Below are 22,487 nucleotides of genomic sequence, written 5' to 3' on the forward strand. Positions count from 1 at the left end.
TCTATCAAGATTGGGGAAAGAGAAGTAAAAAAAAGTTTATAGAATCCATTTATGAAGCCGTCTAAGCCAGGGGACTTATTAGTTTTAAGTGGTTTTATAACTGCTTCTAATTCCTCAGAATCAATAGGGTGATCTAGAAACTGCTGATGGCGTCAGACAAAATAAAAGGAAGTTTATGAGAGTTAAAGAAATTTTCAATTAGTTCTGAAGGTGGGTCTCTGGAGGAATAAAGTTTAGAATAGTAATGAGTAAAAGATTTTAGAATTTGATCTGTGGAATTATGTAAAGTACCTGAAGAATCTTTGATATTATGAACCCCAAGTTCCATTGACTTCTTATGAACCTTCCATGCCAATAGTCGAATTGATTTTGGATTTCTGTACCAGTATTTTTGTTTCAAGAATAAGAGTTGAATTTTTTCTGTTTCTAGGACTTCAAGCTTCTCTTGTAAATTTTTGAACTACATGTCTTTTTATGAAGAGTTTCTAATTCCTTAATATTAGGTATTATTTCTTGAGCTAGCTTATTTCTTTTTCTCTTATAGGCTGAAGAGATAGAAGTAATCTTACCCTGAAGAACTGCCTTAAAGGCATCCCATATAACATTTAAATGTACATCAGGAGTCTGGTTATATTTGAAGTACTCATGAATTTGTTCACTTAATACTTTGGATACATTCTTGTCACTTAATAAAGTGTTGTTAAGTCTCCACATGAAGCCCAAATTTTTCTTTTCAATCAAATGAAACTTACAGAAAATGGGAGAATGATCTGCCATTGACATGGAAGAATGTTTATATTATCAATTTTTGAAATTAATGAAGAAGCCAGAATATAGTCAATTCTTGTTTAAGTACAAAATCGGAATGAGTAGTAGCTATAATCCCAGGTATTGAGATTAAAAGATCTCCAAACATCAATCAAATTTAAGTTTTCAAGTAATTTTTTTAAACCAATGAATTTATTATGGGTCTTAGAATTAGCAAGACTTGAAGTGGCATGAACAGTTTTGTCTAAACATTTATCTATAACCATGTTAAAATCAGAACTAATAATTACTGGTCCATCTTGAAAAATCACAAGTTTTTGTAAGACATCAGTAATGAAGCCCAATTGTCCTGAGTTAGGAGCGTAAATAGTGGCCAAAGTTAGCTGAGTTCCATTTAAGAGACCTTTCAAGAATAAATATCTGCCATGTGGGTCTTGATCACAAGCCTGTCACTGGTATCTAGTTCTTCTGGAAAAAAGGATGGCCACACCCCCGGCATGAGATGAGACATAGGCCACATAAGTCTGAGGAAAACTACATGATTGAAGAAGCATGTTAATATTATTCTTCAAATGGGTCTCCTGTAAAAAACTTATATTGGCTGAATGGTTAATTAGATAGGAATGAATTCGCCTTGTTTTGATTTTATTATTAATTCCCCTAAAGTTAAGAGTAATGAAATTCATTAAGTCTGCCATGAATCTAAGAATGTAATAAAATTAAAAAATCCCCCCAAATGCATTTCATAAATATGGGTAAAGCAGCAGACTAAAAAGGGTAAAATTCTGTACCTTAAAAGAATAAGAAACATTAACTTATAAACAGAGAAATTCATTAAATTTTTAATTGCACTAAAACCCAACCTGCTTAAAGCTTGGTTATGGATATAGCAGTGTATGTTGCACATAACAATTGGAAAAGACAAGATAAAACTTCCTATAACTTCCTATACCCTGAATGTTCATGCATTGTTTCTCCTTCTCCTCCATTCTTCCTTGCAAGAGTACAATGAAGGAATCCTGATAAAAAACTAAGATGGACCCCTGAATCACCATGGATTCCATTTGCAGTCCTGTGCAGGCTGGGAGCTCCCATTTGCAGTCCTGGCAGCTGCGTCCTACAAGGAGGAATGGGCCACATGGGCAGCTGGAGGGCCGGGTGGCTGCAAGAATGCAAAAACCTGGCCCACTCCCTCCCAGGATAGCCTATGATGGGGCTTGGTGTGGTGAGGGAGAGGGGCCAATGGGGGGAAGCATACTGCACCACCTGCCCAGCTCACTTGACTGTGTGGGATCACTTGTCCACCCATCCATCTCTGAGTGGTAATGCTTTAGGGCAGGGGTGGCCAACGGTAGCTCTCCAGATGTTTTTTGCCTACAACTCCCATCAGCCCCAGCCAACATGGCCAATGGCTGGGGCTGATGGGAGTTGTAGGCAAAAAACATTTGGAGAGCTACTGTTGGCCACCCCTGATTTAGGGGATGAATGCATGCATGATTTGTGGATTGTCATTGCTAAGGAGATGTACTATGGTGGGAACGCTGGCTTAGATTTCTGTTCAGGTGGACTTCATTTCATCTATCTGGGCGGTACCAGCATGGGGCTGGATCTTGGCCTGTGTGCCTGTTTTCCCTGCATGTGGGATCTCCATAAGAGAGCTTTCAATGGGCCAGCTCAGGAACTGCCAACAGGTTACTCTCACAATCAGGTGTCAGGAAAGGCCATTTAGTGGCAATTGTTCTCATGGAATCCAACATCTTGCCATCCCAGTGGGCTGGGGTGGGCCTGCCAATTTAGATACATCAACTGGCAGGTGGGTCAGTCGATGTTAGGATCTGGCTAGACTGCGCTATGCCACAGCTTTAACCAACTAAGTTGTGGCCATTTTATTCCTAAAGCTTGAGAATGATTGTGTTATTGGAGGATTTCCACTAGTGGGATCCTTCACCTTCACCACATTTTCCATCCCCTTGGTGCTGAGACTGCAACTCTGATTACCCATGATGTAAGAATGCAGGCATGCAGACTAACTGGAGTATAACAATCCTAGATTAGAGCCCTGTCTTGGTGGTGGGAAATGAACTCTGGTTAAAAAGCATTGTTGCATTCATCTACCATGGGTAACTGGCATTAGTTCCACTGGGCTTTTAGCTGAGGCAACAGACATTCAAATTCTTCCATTCTTGGTCTCCCCTGGCCTTGTGGTTAGTGACCAATCCCTATCAGCACCACTTAGAAGGTTCTATCAGAACATGGCTACTGAGGCAACACCTTACTCTGGTTCTCTGTCATCATTTTAATTTTCAACTCTCTGATTTTATATGGTTATATTTGATATTGTTTTACCATCATGATTTATGTGGCCTTGTAACCTGCCCTAAGCCTGCTTGCAGGGAGCCAGGATATAAATAATAAAATAAAATAAAAAATAAAATGTTTTAAATCTGGAATCCTTAATTGTGCTCTGTGTGAGAAAGGCAGGGAGAGGAGGGAGACATGAATGCAAACCTGGCAACAAACTGTGTTTGTGCACACTGAATCCTAGTAACAGCTTAGCACATGTCTCTCAACACCATTTATGTGTTTCAGAGAGTTCTGAGAGAGAGCAGAGAAGAAGTGCTACAAGGGTGAGGTTTGGCTTTCTAAGCAGCTGGCAAAGTTGCTGAGAATTTCTGAGTTTGTGTGACTGTGTGATTGCTGAAAATTCTGAGTTTGTGGTTGCTGGGGAACTGCTGTTTGTTTGGTTTGAGTGGGCTGAAGGTGATTGTTGCTGATTGATTAGGAGTGGCTGTGTTCCCCACCCTCTTTGCATTATTAAGCTGCACCTTGCCAGAGGCTGAGCACATTTCAGAGAGCTCTGAGAGAGAGCAGAGAAGAAGTGCTACGAGGGTAAAGTTTGGATTTCTAAGCAGCTGGGGAAGTTGCTGAGAATTTCTGAGTTTGTGTGACTGTGTGATTGCTGAAAATTCCGAGTTTGTGGTTGCTGGGGAACTGCTGTTTGTTTGATTTGAGTGGGCTGAAGGTGATTGCTGCTGATTGATTAGGAGTGGCTGTGTTCCCCACCCTCTTTGCATTATTAAGCCTCGCCTTGCCAGAGGCGTGAGAGCTAAAGGGCTCTTAGCCTAGGGGCTCTGTAAGGACCAGGAATCCAGATCCCTAATTTCCTTGTGTTCCCAATAAGGTAAGTAGACCCTTCAGAAGGAGAGCCACATAAACAGGATTTAAAAGGGGACTGTATATTTTTGAAAAAAAGCTAACATGAAGGTAGAATGCCAGCAAGGGGGTAGGGGCTTTCCAGTGTTTTGCACTGAGTGTCACATGTATGACTATCTGCTTAAAAGACAGAAGTCTTGGGTGTGTGCTCTATGCAAGGAGCTACTGGTCCTCAGGGAACGAGTTTGTACCCTTGAGGCCGAGGTGACTGACCTGGAGAAGCAGAGACAGTCAGTTAGGCACTCGGAGAAGACTCTCGGGGACGTATGAGATGAGCGCCACTCTGAACGTGGCAGCCCCGTTACTGCCATGGAGCATGAGGGCCGAGAGGGAACAGGGTACTGGGCTGAGGATAAGGGGAATGCGCCCTCAGTAGGGACCGCTTCTTCAGTTGGTGAGCGGGTATCCTTTCGCTCCAAGGAACCATCCCTGGGCAGGGAGAGAGGGGGGGGGTCTTGGTAGTTGGTGATTCGATCCTTAGGCAAGTAGACAGCTGGGTGGCAAACCGCATACTGACCGTATGGTGACTTGCCTGCCTGGTGCGAAGGTGGCAGACATTACGTGTGTTGTAGATAGGCTGATAGACAGTGCTGGGGAGGAGCCAGTGGTCATGGTGCATGTTGGTACCAACGATGTGGTACCAGTCGTGAGGTCCTGAAGGAAAAATTTAGGCTGCTAGGCAGGAGACTTAAGGCCAGGACCTCCAAGGTAGCCTTCCCAGAAGTGCTACCTGTTCCACATACAGGGCTGGAGAGACAGGCACAAATTAGAAGTCTCAATGTGTGGATGAGACGATGGTGTAGGGAGGAAGGGTTTAAGTTTGTTAGGCACTGGGATGCTTTCTGGAAAAAGTGGGAGCTGTACAAAAGAGATAGTTTCCACTTGTCCCCAGATGGAACCAAGCTGCTGGCGCTTAAAATCAAAAAGGTGGCAGAGCAGTTTTTAAACTAAATCTTGGGGGAAAGCCGACAGGAGATGAAATGTCTCAGGTTCGGGAGGACTCATCTCAAAGAGATGAAGGATTAGCTGTTACTTTTCTACTGGATAATGGATCAGAGTTGTCCACTGAGATGGTGACAAACAGTATGGAGTGTCTGCCAAAGTCTCGAGGCGGCAGGAGGAAGGTTGCGGGCCTAACTTGCCTGGGAAATTATAGATGTTTGTATACAAATGCTAGAAGTGTTCAAAGTAAAATTGGTGAGTTGGAATGTTTAGTGTTAGGGGAAAACATAGACATTGTGGGAATTCCAGAAACTTGGTAGAATGAGAAGAATCAGTGGGACACAGTGATTCCTGGATATAAGTTATAGTGAAAGGATAGGGAGGGAAGGGTTGGAGGTGGGGTGGCTCTGTATGTCAGAGAGGGTATACGGTCCAGTAAGACTGAGGTCAAAGAATTAGATTCCCTTCTAGAAATGCTTTGGGTCGAAATAGGGGGCCCAAAAGGAAATTTAACTATGGGAGTTTGTTATCGCCCACCAAATCAAAAGATAGAGGACGATTATAATATGATGGAAAGATTAAAGATAGTGGCTAAACATAAAAATTGTGTCATAATAGGTGATTTTAACTACCTGCAGATTGATTGGGTCAATATATGTTCAGGTCGAGAGAAAGAGATTGAGTTTCTCGATGCTCTCAATGACTGTGCTATGGAGCAGATGGTCACAGAACCTACCAGGGGTGGGGCGATCCTGGATTTGGTCCTAAGTAATGCCCAAGACTTGGTGAGAGATGTAAAAGTGATCTCACTGCTTGGGAGCAGTGACCATAATGTTATTGATTTCACCATTTGTATAAATAGGGAGTTGCCCCAAAAGACCAGCACAACCACGTTTAATTTTAAAAGAGGTAAATTCTCTGAGATGAGGAGGCATGTGAAGAGGAAACTGAAAGGAAAGGTAAATACAGTCGAAACCCTTGGGGAAGCTTGGAGGCTATTTAAAACTACAATCCTAGAATCTCAGATAAAATATATACCACAAGTTAGGAAAGGCACAAACAGGTATAAGAGAAGGCTTGCATGGTTAACAAACAAAGTAATGGAAGCTGTAAAAGGTAAGAAGGACTCTTTTAAGTGGTGGAAAGCTAGTCCAAGTGAGATTAATAAAAGGGAACACAGGCTGTGGCAAATCAAATGCAAGACTGTGATCAGGCAGGCAAAAAGGGACTATCAGGAGCATATTGCAAAAAACATGAAGACCAACAATAAAAATTTCTTCAAATATATTCGAAGCAGGAAACCAGTCAGGGAGGCAGTGGGGCCCTTGGATAACCAAGGGGTAAAAGGATTACTGAAGGAGGATAGGGAAATAGCTGAGAAGCTGAATGCATTTTTTGCCTGTCTTAACTGCGGAAGACGAGAAGTGTTCGCCTGCTCCAGAACGACTAATTTTTGAAGGGGTGTTGAAAGACCTAAGTTAGACAAGAGAGGAGGTCCTACAACTGACTGATGAATTAAAAACTAATAAGTCACCAGGTCCAGATGGCATACATCCAAAAGTTCTGAAAGAACTCAAAGTTGAAGTTGTGGATCTCTTGACAAAAATATGTTATCTTTCATTGAAACCTGCCTCCGTTCCTGAGGACTGGAAGGTAGCAAATGTCACCCTCATCTTTAAAAAGGGTTCCAGAGGAGATCTGGGAAATTACAGGCCAGTCAGTCTGACTTCAATACCAGGAAAGTTGGTAGAAAACATTATCAAGGAGAGAATGAGTAGGCACATGGATGAACACAAGTTATTGAGGAAGACCCAGCATGGGTTCTGTAAGAGAAGATCTTGCCTCACTAACCTGTTGCAGTTCTTTTTGGGGGTGAACAAGCATGTGGACAAAGGGAACCCAATAGATGTTGTTTACCTTGACTTCCAGAAAGCTTTTGATAAAGTTCCTCATCAAAGGCTCCTTAGTAAGTTCGAGAGTCATGGAGTAAAAGGACAAGTCCTCTTGTGGATCAAAAACTGGCTAATTAATAGGAAGCAGAGAGTGAGTATAAATGGGCAGTCTTCGCAGTGGAGGACGGTAAGCAGTGGGGTGCCGCAGGGCTCAGTACTGGGTCCCGTGCTCTTTAACTTGTTCATTAATGATCTGGAGTTGGGAGTAAGCGGTGAAGTGGCCAAGTTTGCAGATGACACTAAATTGTTCAGGGTGGTGAGAACCAGAGAGGATTGTGAGGCACTCCAAAGGGATCTGTTGAGGCTGGGTGAGTGGGCGTCAATGTGGCAGATGAGGTTCAATGTGGCCATGTGCAAAGTAATGCACATTGGGGCCAAGAATCCCAGCTATAAATACAAGTTGATGGAGTGTGAACTGGCAGAGACTGAGCAAGAGAGAGATCTTGGGGTCGTGGTAGAAAACTCACTAAAAATTTTGAGATAGTGTGCGATAGCAATAAAAAAGGCCAACGCCATGCTGGGAATTATTAGGAAGGGAACTTAAAACAAATCAGCCAGTATCATAATGCCCCTGTATAAATCGATGGTTCAGTCTCATTTGGAGTACTGTGTGCAATTCTGGTCACCGCACCTCAAAAAGGACATTATAGCACTGGTAAAAGTGCAGAAAAGGGCAACTAGAATGATTAAAGGTTTGGAACACTTTCCCATGAAGAAAGGTTAAAACGCTTGGGGCTCTTTAGCTTGGAGAAACGTCGACTGCGGGGTGACATGATAGAGGTTTACAAGATTATGCATGGGCTGGAGAAAGTAGAGAAAGAAGTCATTTTCTCCCTTTCTCACAATACAAGAACTCGTGGGCATTCAATGAAATGGCTGAGCAGTCAGGTTAAAACAGATAAAAGGAAGTACTTCTTCACCCAAAGGGTGATTAACATGTGGAATTCACTGCCACAGGAGGTGGTGGCAGCTACAAGCATAGCCAGTTTCAAGAGGGGATTGGAAAAAAAATATGGATCAGAGGTCCATCAGTGGCTATTAGCCACAGAGTGTGTGTGTGTGTGTGTGTGTATTTTGGCCATTGTGTGATACAGAATGTTGGACTGGATGGGCCATTGGCCTGATCCAACATGGCTTCTCTTATGTTCTTACCAGCCTGCTTAGTTGCTGCCCTGAAACTTTGTCCTTCAATCAAACATCTCAATGAGAACAGTATTTATGTAACAAACATTAAAAAGTAGTCCCACTACATTCCCCCAAAACAGATAAATAGTATATGCACCTTTCCCATGCCTGAATGAGCATGTCCAATCTTCACAACAACAGGAAATGATGGCAATGTCAGCTGAGGGCAAGAAAGAGAAAAACAAGATTTAAAATGGTTGCTCAGGCAATGAACATTTCATTATCATGCTCATACTTCTCCAGAGTTAGAAAAAGATATTGAAGAAGATATTGGATTTATATCCCACCCTGTACTCCAAATCTCAGAGTGGACACAATCTCCTTTACTTTCCCTTCCCACAATAGACATCTTGTGAGGTAGGTGGACTAAGAGAGCTCTTACAGCAGCTTCCCTTTCAAGGACAATTCCTGTGAAAGCTATGGCTGACCCAAGACCATTCCAGCAGGTGCTAGTGGAGGAGTGGGGAATCAAACCCAGTTCTCCCAGATAAGAGTCCGCGCACTTAACCACTACACCAAACTGGCTTTCTAGAATGGATTTACTGGGAATCTTGGTGGTCAGAATTTAGTTTCTCTTGAGTGTTTGAATGGGGCAAATTAGTATTGGCAAGCTGACCTCACTAGTATGGTTCATTCATCTCAGTCTTGCCTTTTTGTTTAGATAATACATGAAAAATAATTTCTTGCGTCTTAAAAATTCCTTGTATCTGAAGAAGTGTGCTTGCACATGAAAGCTTATACCTTGAATAAAACTTTATTGATCTTAAAGGGGCCACTGGACTAAAACTTTGTTCTGCTACTTTAGACCAACACGGCTACCCACCTGAATCTATCTTCCCTACAGGATTTGTTTTCTTTAACAACTAAGTGTCTCATTCAAAGACTTCCCTGTTCTTTGTATGAAACAGTGGTCAATTCTAGAGCAATTTTTAATTAAACTCATTAATTTCTGTAAATTGCATTTTCATGGTGTATGTTCTCATGCACATGATCAAAAGAACTGTTTTTTTTTTCAGTCAACACACCTGGAGGACTTGCTCCTCCAGCCTTTAAAGTCTGTAAATGTAACCTTATGGAATGTTGTCTTAATTATTTCTTTTTGTGTTTCTCTTTCTCAGTAAGCCCTAGAACATGTAATTCTTAATTCTACTTAAATCACTAGCTCATGAAATGCTTAATTTTTCATTATTTTTGAGTATTAGTACAATAACAAGCTGTTACATCAGGACCCAACTATTCAATTGGAACTAGACAGAAAGTATGAAGCAACAACTCTTGATAGATGATTCCTTTAAACAACATTTTATGTTTTGTGCTCTGAACTAAATATGCTAATATTTATTTTTTAAAGAAAAAAAGATCAGGAAAAGGGAAGGCTGAGTCATAGCCTGACATTTCTACCAACATATATTTTGTTTTGTTTAAGTAAGTTTAAACAGAAGATGTTGATTTCCTCCCCCCTCCAATTCCTTCAGTAAGTTGCACAGCTGTTTCCTGGAATGCAGTTACTGAAGTAATTCAGTTGCTTTTGTCAGATTTGTTGCTCGTCCAGTAGGAAATGTCTTTGCCATTGTCCGGTGTATTTCTTACTGCTATGGAAGAACTGAGAGTTTAGCCCGGTTCTGCAAGATAAATGTGCCATTGAGGAGAAATTAGCAAACACAAGGCTAATGAATGCCTTTTTGTTGTGCTCACTTATGGATAACACTGAGTAGGATGATATCCTACAACAGCAAGAAGCAGGATCATTACTTATAGCTGCACTGTATTTACTCTCTGAAAATCTTTAACTTGGTATATAACCCAGGTAGGCAGCCATGTGGGTCTGAAGCAATAGAACAATAGACCTATAAACTTGTTGTTCCTGTTTGGTCTCTGCGTATCTTAAAATATCTTCATCATGTTACATGCTAATTTGCTGTTCAGTCTCTGCTTATAAGTTTAAAAAGTCATCTTCCATTTCTGTGTATCTGAGAAAGTGTGCATGCACACGAAAGCTCATACCTTGAATAAAACTTTGTTGGTCTTCCAGGTGCCACTGAACTCTAACTTTATTCTATTGATATATATAACCTGTTATGCCCTAAGGCATTTTTACCTTTCTTTGTCACATGAGGTTTTTTAGACTGAACAAAAGATACTGCATCAACAGCCTTAGGACTGTCATATCTCATGTAATGAAATAATCAGTTACCTTTAGGGCTGTTGGCTGCCAGATTACTTAGGATCGTTTTTTAAAGGGGTGGTAACTCTAGCTGGAACAGTCTTTTTATCTTGTTATGTCTTTTCCTGCCCTTTCTTCTAAAGAAGATATGCAATATGGAAGCTATTTATGTGCATACAATTTTATGGTCAATTGTATGGTTATTTCATCATAAAATATCCCACCTGAATCAGTCTAGATACATATGCTCATTTAATACTTTTAAAAATGCTATGCTTGTCTTTTTAAAAAATGATTTGATATGAAAACATCAGATATGCATTGCACATACCAATATAATACATCCATTCTACCATGAAAAGGTGTTTCAAATCACAATTATGATTAGGCTTCCCAACCCCCCCCCCGCCCTGCCAGGGGACCCCTGGATCAGCAGCCTAATCCCCCGCTCCCTAAAAATCTGATAGCGGGGGTGGGGGGTGGAACGGCGTCGTGTCTCTTTCCCTGCCTGGCTTCAGGCTTCTCCCTTCCTCCGAGTCACAAAGACCCGCCCACCGCCAGCCTGCTATTCGCTCCAGTCCGGCCTCCCTTCGCGAGGTGCATGCTGGGACTTGTAGTCCTTGCATTCTCTCACGTCTGCTGAGCATTATTCTCTATGTGGAGATTGATTCTCATAGGGTATAATGGGGAATTGATCTGGAGGTTTCGGGGGCTCTGGGGGAGCTGTTTTTTGAGGTAGAGGCACCAAATTTTCAGTATAGTATCTAGTGACTCTCCCCAAAGTATCTCCCAAGTTTCAAAAGGATTGGACCAGGGGGTCCCATTCTATGAGCCCCAAAAGAAGGTGCCCCTATCCTTCATTATTTCCTATGGAAGGAAGACATTTAAAAAGGTGTGCGGTTCCTTTAAATGTGATGGCCAGAACTCCCTTGGAGTTCAATTATGCTTGTCACACCCTTGTTCCTGGCTCCGCCCCGATGTCTCCTGGCTCCACCCCCAAAGTCCCCAGATATTTCTTGAATTGGACTTGGCAACCCTAATTATGATCATTTTGTAAATGAACATAAACCTTCATTCAAAAAGTAATAAATGGAAGAAAAATTTCTCCTTATTCTGACTACTTCTTTCACAGAGACACATCATCAGTTTAGATGTCAATGCTATACCCCACACCATGTGTCTTTACAGGAAATTATCTAATGTAATCTTTTACCATTATATATTTTTATTATCCACCATAAATGCTGAGCATAATAATGGCAAGTGGCTACAAGCTGGAATTCTTTAAGTTTAAAGACCCAGGAATTAGTAAACAAAACACATGGTATCTGGGGACATAACCATTGTCCTCTCACACAGATAAACCATTCCTTCAATTTTGCTCTCAGAAGGTGCCAGAATTACAGGTGTCTTCCTTAAACTCCTCTCAATTACAAGATGATGGGGGTGTGGAATCTATTCCAACCTTTGTACATAATGATTCTTCTATAACATGGTAGTATATAGGTAGCTGCTGCAAAGCTGGGATGGCTGACCTAAGGCTTTCTTTCCCCTTTGGTGCATTTGTGTGCGAAAGAAAGAAACAGTGGAAGCCATGCCATCACACATCTCCTGTTTCACTACTTCACATGATGAAAGAAGAGGCCATACCATACTACACAACTGCCATCATGCTACTCCACATTATCCCTAATCCTGGGAGATACCCTTTCTGAATTTGTATGCAGTCATTCCTACTTTTAGTATGAGAACTGCTCCTAATTTCCCTTGTCATGATGGCAGTGGTAGGTGGTAGTGGGGGTTTTCTGATATCCATGTAGGGTTGCCAACCTTCAGGTGTGGCCTAGATTTTCCCCATAATTACAGCTGAACCCCAGACTACAGGGATCAGTTACCTTGGAAGAAATGGCAGATTAGACTCTATTGCATCACATTCCTGCTGAGCTCCTACCTCTCCTTAAACTCCACCATTCCCAGATACCAACTCCAGTTTTCCCAAGCCAGAGTTGGCAACTTCTGTCCACGGCTGCTTTGGCCTCTGGTAGGCGCGTTATTATACTGACTGTAGATACTGCGCCAACATGCTTTGTCTGTTTTCTTAAATATTCTTTATTTACAATTTTATCAAAAACAAAGCAACACTGAAGTATAACTAATTAACACACATACTGTATTTGCTTATTCACAAACAGGGCTTAAAATTAAATCTCTTTATCAGATACCGCAAAATGGAATCACAAGCTGAAATAATGCTTGCACAGGGAAAAAGAAATACAGAAGAGCAGGGGAAGAAACTCTGAAAGTCCATTTTAAACCAGGTTTGGATTAAACCCTGTGGAGGCCCCTAGGCAATTGAAATCTTGAGGCCCCCCTCGCAAATTATCTCAAGAGTTGGAGCACCAACCCCACTGCCCGTGGCCCCCGCTGCAGCCTGCAGGCACTGGTGGCTAAAAAGGCAAATGCAATATTGGGCTGTATCAAAAGAAATATAGTGTCCAGATCATGTGAAATGATGGTATCGCTTTACTCTGCTCTGGTAAGACCTCACCTGGAGTATTGTGTTCAGTTTTGGGCACCACATTTTAAGAAGGATATAGACAAGCTGGAACGGGTCCAGAGGAGGGCAACAAAGATGGTGAGGGGTCTGGAGATCAAGTCCTATGAAGAAAGATTGAAGGAGCTGGGCATGTTTAGCCAGGAGAGGAGGTGGCTGAGAGGTGATATGATCACCATCTTCAAGGACTTGAAGGACTGTCATAAAGAGGATGGTGCAGAATTGTTTTCTGTGGCCCCAAAAGGTAGGACCAGAACCAATGGGTTGAAATTAAATCAAAAGAGTTTCTGGCTCAACATTAGGAAGAACTTCCTAACAGAGCAGTTCCTCAGTGGAACAGGCTTCCTTGGGAGGTGGTGGGCTCTCCTTCCTTGGAGGTTTTTAAACAGAAGCTGGATAGCCATCTGAGAGCAATGCGGATCCTGTGAATTTAAGGGGAGGTATTTTTGAATTTCCTGCATTGTGCAGGGGGTTGGACTAGATGATATTGGAGGTCCCTTCCAACTCTACGACTCTATGGCTGGTGAGGATGGGGAAAGTTATTTTAAAATTTACCATATGCCACATATATGAGAATATGCTTATATTTCATGTTGAAGATGAATAGTTAGCACATAGTAACTAACACAGAACAAAATTCACAATATCTGGCATGCACTGGAAAGTAAGTGTGGAAGAGGGAGCATCGACCATTTTGTGACTCTTTACCTACCCTGATTGCAACTGCAAATAACCTTCAACAAATATGCATCCTACTTAAAGGTAAGCAACATATTCTATAGGAAGGAGGTGCTCTAAAACTGCACTGAACATTGGTTCTCATATTGGTATGGGTCACATGTGCCTCATTTCTTGTAAAAAGGTGCCTCATATTCAGTAAGAGTATTCTATGTACTGCAGGGTACTTTCTATTTGTATTTTAAAACGTTTATATCCTACCTTTCCTCCTAAGGCAGTCAGTAACATATTTCTAAAGACATCTTACATAAAATCTGTCAGGTGTCAAAACACACAAAAAAACCCTTCATTTAAAATGTCCACAGAAACAAAACAATTTTGTCCTTCTGAAGACCAACAGCAATGTGATCCTTATTAGCTCCACAGAGAGCTTATTCCACAGAAGTGGAGCCAGTACAGAAAAAGTTTGTGAACATCTGGTTGCCAACTCTGTCACTCTCAGGGAAGGCAACACTAACTAATATTGATCTTAGATGCACACTGGTGGCATGTGGATTCACAGAGATTGATGTCTTTCAGAGTAGATCACAATGCTAACCATGACCCCTAGCCTTTTAACATGGTCTACTAATGACTATAAAGCAGGGGTAGCCAAACTTGCTTAACATAAGAGCCAGATGTTTGAGAGCCACAAGACATGAATGTCATATATTTGAGAGCTGCAAGACAGGAAGGAAGGAACCTTTGAACTAGGTGGCAATCCTCATCAAAGATGCAAAAACAATAGCCAAATTATACTTTTTATTAGGTTCAACCCAAATGACTCCCAATATTGCTCAAGTTTTAACCAGAATTCTTCATCAGTGAACCACAAAAGCTCACACATTTTTTGTATCATCTGCTTACTTAAGTTATACCCCACCTTTCTCCCTAGTAAAGACCCAAAGCAGCTTACATCATTCTTCTCTTCTTCATTTTATCCTTACAACAATCCTGTGAATTAGGTTAGGCTGAGAATGTGTGTGTAACTGGGCCAAGCCAAGGTCACCCAGCAAGCTGCCATGGCAGAGCAGAGATTTGAACCTGGGCCTCCCAGAACCTAGCCTGACACTCTTAACCACTACTCCACACTAGCAGTAAATAAAATAAAGGAAGGAAGGAAGGAAGGAAGGAAGGAAGGAAGGAAGGAAGGAAGGAAGGAAGGAAGGAAGGAAGGAAGGAAGGAAGGAAGGAAGGATGAACAAAGGCAGTGCTTTCAGTTGCCATGGAGAATATATGCATTGATAGTGCCAGACTTCCTGGGAGTAAGTCTCATTGAACAGACCAGAGTAGGATACTGAGTATTTATTTATTTATTTATTTATTTCCATTTATATCCCGCCCTTTCCACAAGCGGACTCAGGGCGGCTTACAACATTATAAAAACAATCAGTCCAATAAAACATATAAAACCATAATTTACATATCAACTTTAAAACCATTCTATAGCGCATATCAACTTTAAAACCATTCTATAGTAGACCTGCTTAAGACCCAGAGTCACTGTCAGTTTAACCTACCTTCACAAGTTGTGAAGATAAAAATGAAGGAGGAGAGAACAATGTTGTGAGCCAGTCTGAATCCCCACTGGGGAAAAAGGTGGCAGGGAATATATATTACAGTAAGTAATGATTGAGGGGAAAGTCACAGTGCTGAATTAGGTCCGCTGTCAAGGAGCTGGAGTTCTCTGGGAAAGACAACTGATCTCCAGAATTTACCCAGAGTAAATGGCCACTTTCAAGGGTGGATCTAGGGATCCATTCAGCTCCTCCCTGCCCAAGGCACAGTCCCCAGTCTCCAGGAATTTCCTAAATTAGAACTGGCAAACCTACTAGGGCTTACTCCCAAATGATTTTTTTTTGGGGGGGGGGGGAATAAGATTGCTTCCTGCTGAACTCCAGACTGAGCCTTTTAAGTTCTGGGCCTCCCGCTTTTTATTTTACCATGTCAACCTTTCATGCCTATTCCCAGGCAGGCTAGACTGGCCCTTTTCATGATAGTTTTGGTTAATGAGCCACAGACACAAAAAAGTCTAACTCGGCCAATAAAGTCCAACTCCAAAAAAGAGCACCAAGCCCAAGAGATGGGTGCATTCCAAGGACCCCCCTAAGTTTCCCTTTCACACTGTGAGGGAGCCAGCAGCTGCCAATGGAAGTGGAAGGAGGAGTCCAGGACAAGAAAGCAGCCGGCTTTTCCTCCCCACAGCACACGAAAGGAATCTGCTGCTTGTGAGCTCATGCACCCCTCTTTCCGTCTCTCCATGCCTTTCCAAACAAGCGCCCAGTTCGCCTCCCCCCCCCCCACACACAGAGGAATGTACGCATGGAAGGAAGGAGGCCACTGGGCGCTGTTGCAGGGGTGGTAAGGAGCTCTGCTCAGCTGGAGGAAGAGGTAGGAGGAACAACCCAGCTATAAAAACTGGGGGGAGGGGGGAGCTGGCTCGGGGCCCCCAAAGTCCTGGGGCCCATAGGCAAGCACCTAGTTTGCCTAATTGTTAATCCGACTCTGTTTTAAACTTTACGCATAAGCTGATGATAATAGATGCAAACCTGATAACTGAATAGGGATTGACATGTATAGCCTTTGGACAGAACAGGTTCAATAGAATACTGATCACACATTTTAATCCGTTATTGCAACATGACACAACATGGAATGGAAGAAAAGAACAGTGTGTTTCTTTTTTATACAGATCCTATGTGCTAAAATACTTAGTTTAAACAAAGTATATTTGAAAAAGATAACATGCTATTACCTTAGATTACACACCAACAGTCAAGGGCTGAATACCTAAATGAAGTCAGCAACACAACAATACCATAATTGTACTTTTTAAAATGATGAGGCGCTGTGAAATGACAGAAATAAGCCATTGCCTGTTCATGGAAATAAACTTGGCTATACTGTGAGGTGAAAAGGCAGAACTTTTGGATGCCTTATATTTCAGAAAAGAAATGTCATTAGAAATATATGTAGAGTCTTGACTTTCACCAATTAGTGTGCACTCTTATGTCCTTGATAATATCATACTGATGTTTTTCCAAGCTACTGGAAATGCTTTTCAACAGATGCCCAAAATACCCATGTTCTAACTTGTTTGCTTCATTTTAACACGCTGATAACAATACAGGATTGTATACGAGATACTGTATACAGAATTTAGAAGAGTAGATACCTGTAATTTGTTGTGTTGAGCACAGATGACTGCTATATGAAACAGCTTTTAGGCCATTTCTAGGGTACTGCTTAGAAGTGCCTCCAAGCAACTAGAGTCTGTTCAGCTTCCCTGATGATCACGTTATTGGATTGCTACTGCCATCACAGGAATCTGCATGGTTGTATATATGCTATGCATCCAAAAATGTTCTTTAAAAGAAGACTAGCCTCTGGTGATAGGGTTGGCAAATCCAATTCAAGAAATATCTGGGGACTTTGGGGGTGGAGCCAGGAGACTTTGAAGGTGGAGCCAGGAGACATTGGGGCAGAGCCAGGAACAAGGGTGTGACAAGCATAATTGAACTCCAAGGGAGTTCTGGTCATCACATTTAAAGGGACAGCATACCTTTTAAAATGTCATTTTGTTCAGGTTCTGTGGCTTGGTGATAAGGCGCCTGGTGTCCGCCACAGTCTCAGCCATTGCCAATGCCCGCCTGCCCCTGCCTCGTCACCTTCGGCTGGAGAACTGTCGGAGAAGAGGCACCTGAGGGATGCACGAAAGGGAAGAGGCGAAGACAGGGGGCGCTCGGGTGTCACAGCGACCCAACGCTTGCCACATCTTGCGAGTCCCGTGCCTCTTGTGCCAAAAGCCCCGTGCCTCTTGCGCCAAAAGCCTCTTGCACCAAAGCCCCATGCCTCTTGCGCCAAAAGCCTTTGGCTGGAGAACTGTCGGAGAAGAGGCACCTGAGGGGTGCCCGAAAGGGAAGAGGCAAAGACGGGGGGTGCTCGGGTGTCACAGCGACCCAACGCTCACCACCTCTTACAAGTCCCATGCCTCTTGCGCCAAAAGCCAACACGACGCCCCCAAGACTCGCTCCGACCCGGCCACCGCCGGCCGCAGAGAGAGCGCAACCTTTTGTTAGCGCACAAAGCAGCATGGGAATTGTAGTCTTCTGCGACATCCAACTGACAAAGAACACTTTTAGTGAAGGGGCAGGACATGCGCGCTTCCCTCCCTCCCTTCGGGGACAGCCGGTGCTCCACCAACAGGGTGCGGAAGAGCCCCCAGCTGCTGGGCTGAGGCGGGACTCGTGGGAGGGGAAGCTGCGTGGCCACCACCACAGAGAAAAGGGCTCCGAGAAGGAGTGCCCAGCTCCAGCTTACCCCGCCGGCACACAGCCAACCCAGCCAGAGGCCCACTCGCACTCGGCTCCTCTTGTCTCCAGCAGGTGGGAAGGGCCGCCATTCCCCCCCGCTTTCCAGATTTTTGGCAAGCGGGGGGAGGAGGCTCCAAATCGGGGGTCCCCCGCCCAGGCGGGGGATTTGGGAAGCCTATCTGGTGATGTTATTCACAAAAAGTTCAATATTTGCAAACAAATAATTTTGCAGAAGCCTGTCTTTCCAGAATGACTTTTTGTTACAACTTCATGTGTAGTATGGAAATTAAAGAAAACAAAACAGTTTTCTGGAACTGAAGTTCATTGTTTTATCATGGTACAGTCACATAAATACCTCAACATGAACCCAGGCAGTTTTAAGCCTCATAAGTAGGAATGGGCATGAGCCAGCCATGAACACTGTCATGAATGTTGGCCAGTTCGTGATTTGCAAAGCGATGTTTGTGGAAGGGTGCCCAGCATGAACATTCCACAAACTTTGGTGCTTTTCATGGCAGTTTGTGAATATATACTTTCAGGGCTTTTTTTGTAGCAGGAACTCCTTTGTATATTAGGCTATACCCCCCCTAATGTAGCCAATCTTCCAAGAGCTTACAGGGCTCTTCTTACAGGGCTTACTATAAACTCCAGGAGGATCAGCAACATTAGAGGTGTGTGGCCTAATATTCAAAGGACTTTCGGCTACAAAAAAGCCCTGCATACCTTTCCAGATAGATTTTCTCCACTCAATTATACTGTTTACAAAACTCCAAGGCAATGGGGGTGGGGGTGGAGGCAGGGTGGCAGAATTTTCCAGTCTTCGAAACACCAAAAGAAACCCTCCAAACCTTAATAGGCACTGTTGGTTGCCAGTAACAGAGTTCCCATTCTGTTCTATGGGGTCCGAAACCTATCTATATCTATATCTATACTCTGCTCAGTTGCACACCCTGTCGACTGTTTGCATCACACTTATACTGAAAGGCAGGGAACTTCTTAAAAGTCAACTAGCAGAGCACATTGTGAAGTCCTCTTCAGTGTTCCCTCTAAGCTCCACAGTGTTGTGAGCAGAAATTCTACCCCATTGGTTAAAAAAGCTAGTAACATTAAAGGTGTGAGCAAGTCTACATTTGACTATAGCGTAAATTAGTTTTTTATAAGATTACTTCCATAACTTTATAAAAATATCAGAATAAATTCTTTTAAATTATATTTATACTATATTTTAAGAATAATTTAAACATTGTAAGAGAAAACAGAATCAAATCAAATTTCACCCATCCCTTTCCACTATATTGGTAGACCTGTCCTCCGGAGAAACTGGGCTCTGGAGAACAAGTCTACACACCCCAGTGCACTATATTTGTAGATATGACCTGTGCTGAGCCTTAGAAAACATACTGGCACTTTTTTTGGGGGGGGGGGGACTCTTGCAGTCTTTCTTTTCTTTTCTTTTCTTTTCTGTTCTTTTCTTTTCTTTTCTTTTCTTTTCTTTTCTCTTCTCTTTTTTTAGTAAAATATGACAACCAACATTACAGGTCAAGTATAACAGAGGAGGAACAATCACTGCCAGAACACTGTCTAACCTAAGAAACAGGAAGTTGCTTAAGCATTATCAACCTGCCTAAACTATTTATTTATTCAAAAGCTTATATCCCACTTTCACTTTCAAAGCAGCTTACAAATCATACTGAAAAGCATAATAGGAATTGTGAAAAAAATTGTTTTTTTCTGGCTCCATTGTAGCCTTTGGGACCATTATAACCATTATAATCAATGGCCCCATAGGCTACAATGGAGAATTGATTAAGGAGTATCTGGGGCTCTGGAGGGGGGTTGTTGTTTGAGGTTGAGGCACCAAATTTGTGGCATAGCTGCTGGTGCTTCTCCTCAAAAACCTCCCCAAGTTTCAAAACAATTGGACCAAGAGGTCCAATTCTATGGATCTCAGAAGGAGGTGCCCCAAAAGATTGGACCAGGGGGTCCAGTTCTATGGACTTCAGAAGGAGGTGTTTCCAGTGGCGGTTGTGAGCAGAGAACAGAAACCTGTGAGCAGTCTGTTGAAGATTTGTGCATCAGCACCCCCTAGCATAGCATAGAGGGAACTATGCTCTTCTTCCTGATCGGGTTTGGGTGTTAGATGATCTCAGGAATTTAAGCTACCCTGTCTCCCTGTTCATGTCGAACAGAGTGGCTTAACTACTGGGTGTCTTGGCTGAGTGCTGACCTACACTTTATATCTCTTGATTGTGGGGTTTGGGGGTTAGGTGGACTCAGGACTCTGAGCCAACCATGTTTCTCTGCTCATGCTGAGTGAATCAGCTGGCGACCCACATTTCATATCCTCATGATTGTGAACTCCTCTTCCCTGCTGGGGTTTGGGTGTTAGGTGGACTCAGTGCTCATGGCCATGTAAGAGTCAGGTCAGAGGCACTTGTGGTCTCAGGGGTCTTGGTGAGGTATTCCCTCACCATCACCTCTGCCAAATCCTCCACCATTGCATGGCTGGCATTCCTGCTGTTGCTGACCTCTTATTTCACTACTGATAATCAGTAGTGGACTTCTCCTTGACTGAACTCTTTGAGGCAGGTGCTGGACTGTGGCTCTTCCTTCCCAGTCTCTTTCACCTGCAGATCCCTCTGGCCACATCTATTGGTCTGTAGCCTCCACAGTCTATACAGGCCAGCTTGTACTCCCTTTATTGCAGAGAGTATGCAACCTGGTGTGGTGCCCACCTGCAACCTTCTGCCAAAGCCAGAAATTTGCCTCCCCACCCCTGCCACCAGCCTCCTTCCCTTCTGCCTTGCTCCACTCCCCCCCCCCCCCGCCCACCGCATGATCAGGGGAGCATGCTGCTATGAGGATCGGCCCTACTGGCTTTGAGATGGCCAGCATCTGAGTGTTCTTTGAAGAGAGAGCTGGAGGAGACTTTGCTCCCCCCCTCACTTCTGGTTCCAGAAAGTAGGGGGGAGACGCCTCCTCCAGCGCTCACTTCAAAGAAGGCTCAGATGCCGGCCACCTCAAAGCCAGTAGGGCTGATACTTCTCGTGGCGCACTCCTCTGATTGATGGGGGACACATGCAACGAAATGCAACACTGTGGAGGGAGAGTAGGAGGTGGCGGCAGCGGGCAGAGAGCCTGCCTGGAGCGCCATGTGCCCTAGGGCCAGCACTGAATGCCAGGGGGTATTTTATTGCACCACAAACCAGACTAGTTTGTCTAGTGCCAAAAAGTTTGTGATGGCCTGTGGTTTGTGAACCAGGCATGACATAAACTATGAACTCAACTGCATTTTCCCTATTCATGCTCATTCCTACTCCTGATGTTTATGTCCATTTTTACAAGTGTGTGTGTGTGTGGGGGGGGGGGGGGAGTGTTTCAACCTCTTGTATGAACTTGGCCTCAGATATGACAAATATTTAAACCTTGATATGTGCTTTTTGAACCACAATCTGTGTTGATATCCCACAAATCTCACCTTTAATAGCTGGTTAATTCTGAAATTCCCCAGAGCCAATATAAATTAAAAACCCACAAACACGAAAGCAATTTTAAATACCCAAGTGCATTATATTGGAAATAGCAGCTTATTTCTAACACCATTTTAATGTCTTGAAGGAGTGACACTATATTTTTCATATTTAGGGTAATAATTGTTAAACAAAACAGAATAAATTGAATAAATCCACCAGATTTATGTCTGTGTATGTCCTGGTAATGGCAATAATTAAACAACTCTTGTAAAATCAGCTGTGAAAGGTTTTGATGCTTTTGGCATTATAAAGCCATATATATCTTGATTATGTTCTTGTCTTGTCTTGTAGCCTATGCAATGAAATTCATTTAATTGTGTTATCTCATCTTTAAAAATTATGGAGAAATGTTCTCCAAGACAAACCTTCAAAACTAGATTCTAAATTACATAAACCATTGAAATGATGATGGAAAGAAAAAGAGGTGGTTCTTCAAAAATGGTTCTCATTGTTTTGGATTAAAAAAACCCTTATAATAGAAGCTGTTTGTTTGGTAAAAAAAAATAAAATCACCATGAGAAACAAAGAAAGTCGAAACTGGTATCTGATGGGATGGCTCTGGCTCATGTACATCTTTAAGATGCTCCAAGACCCTTTGCAGTTTTGACTGCAGCAGAAGGTAAGAATAATGACCTTCTTTTCCAAAGATTTTCTTAAGGTTGTTCTGCCTTGTTCTAATACTACTTAAGATAAACAAGAAAATAATCTGTGTTTGCAGCATTGTGTTTATATTAATCAATCAATTTCTCTCTCTCTCTCTCCCCCCCCCTCCCTTCCTTCCTCCCTCTCTCTGTGAACCTGCCCCATCTACCTTGCCTCATCTATATACCAAGGTTAGGAAGAGGAACTGAGGTCAGAGAACACTTCCTTGGAGCCCAGTCCTCTCATCCATTGTGCTCTGTTTGGCTACAAAGGCAAGGCTAACCCTGCCTTTATCCTTAAATTGACTGTTGATTGATTTTGCTCCTTGTACAATTTTGTCATGTTTGCTCTAGGACTGATTTCTGTCTTAATACCCCAATTTAGACAGAACTCAGCCATATAGCAAACATGACAAAACTGTGCAAGGAGCAAAATACCTTGGGGTTCAAACCAGGGATCTGGGAATTGGAATTAGGGATGCCAGCCTCCAAGTGGGACCTGAGG

The 22,487-nt window shown here is 42.9% G+C and overlaps 1 protein-coding gene across 2 annotated transcripts in view; it reads right to left on the reverse strand.

Moving 5' to 3' along the window:
- Window positions 1-22,487, reverse strand: part of SYN2 (synapsin II) — a 454,742-nt gene that overhangs the window by 68,660 nt on the left and 363,595 nt on the right. For both annotated transcript variants that reach the window (XM_060239868.1, XM_060239867.1), the window contains exon 6: window positions 8,158-8,220. In XM_060239868.1, the coding sequence (XP_060095851.1) occupies window positions 8,158-8,220 (63 nt within the window). The remainder of the gene's footprint in view (window positions 1-8,157; window positions 8,221-22,487) is intronic.

The sequence above is a fragment of the Heteronotia binoei genome, chromosome 5, assembly GCF_032191835.1.
Source record: "Heteronotia binoei isolate CCM8104 ecotype False Entrance Well chromosome 5, APGP_CSIRO_Hbin_v1, whole genome shotgun sequence".
Taxonomy (NCBI): Eukaryota; Metazoa; Chordata; class Lepidosauria; order Squamata; family Gekkonidae; genus Heteronotia; species Heteronotia binoei.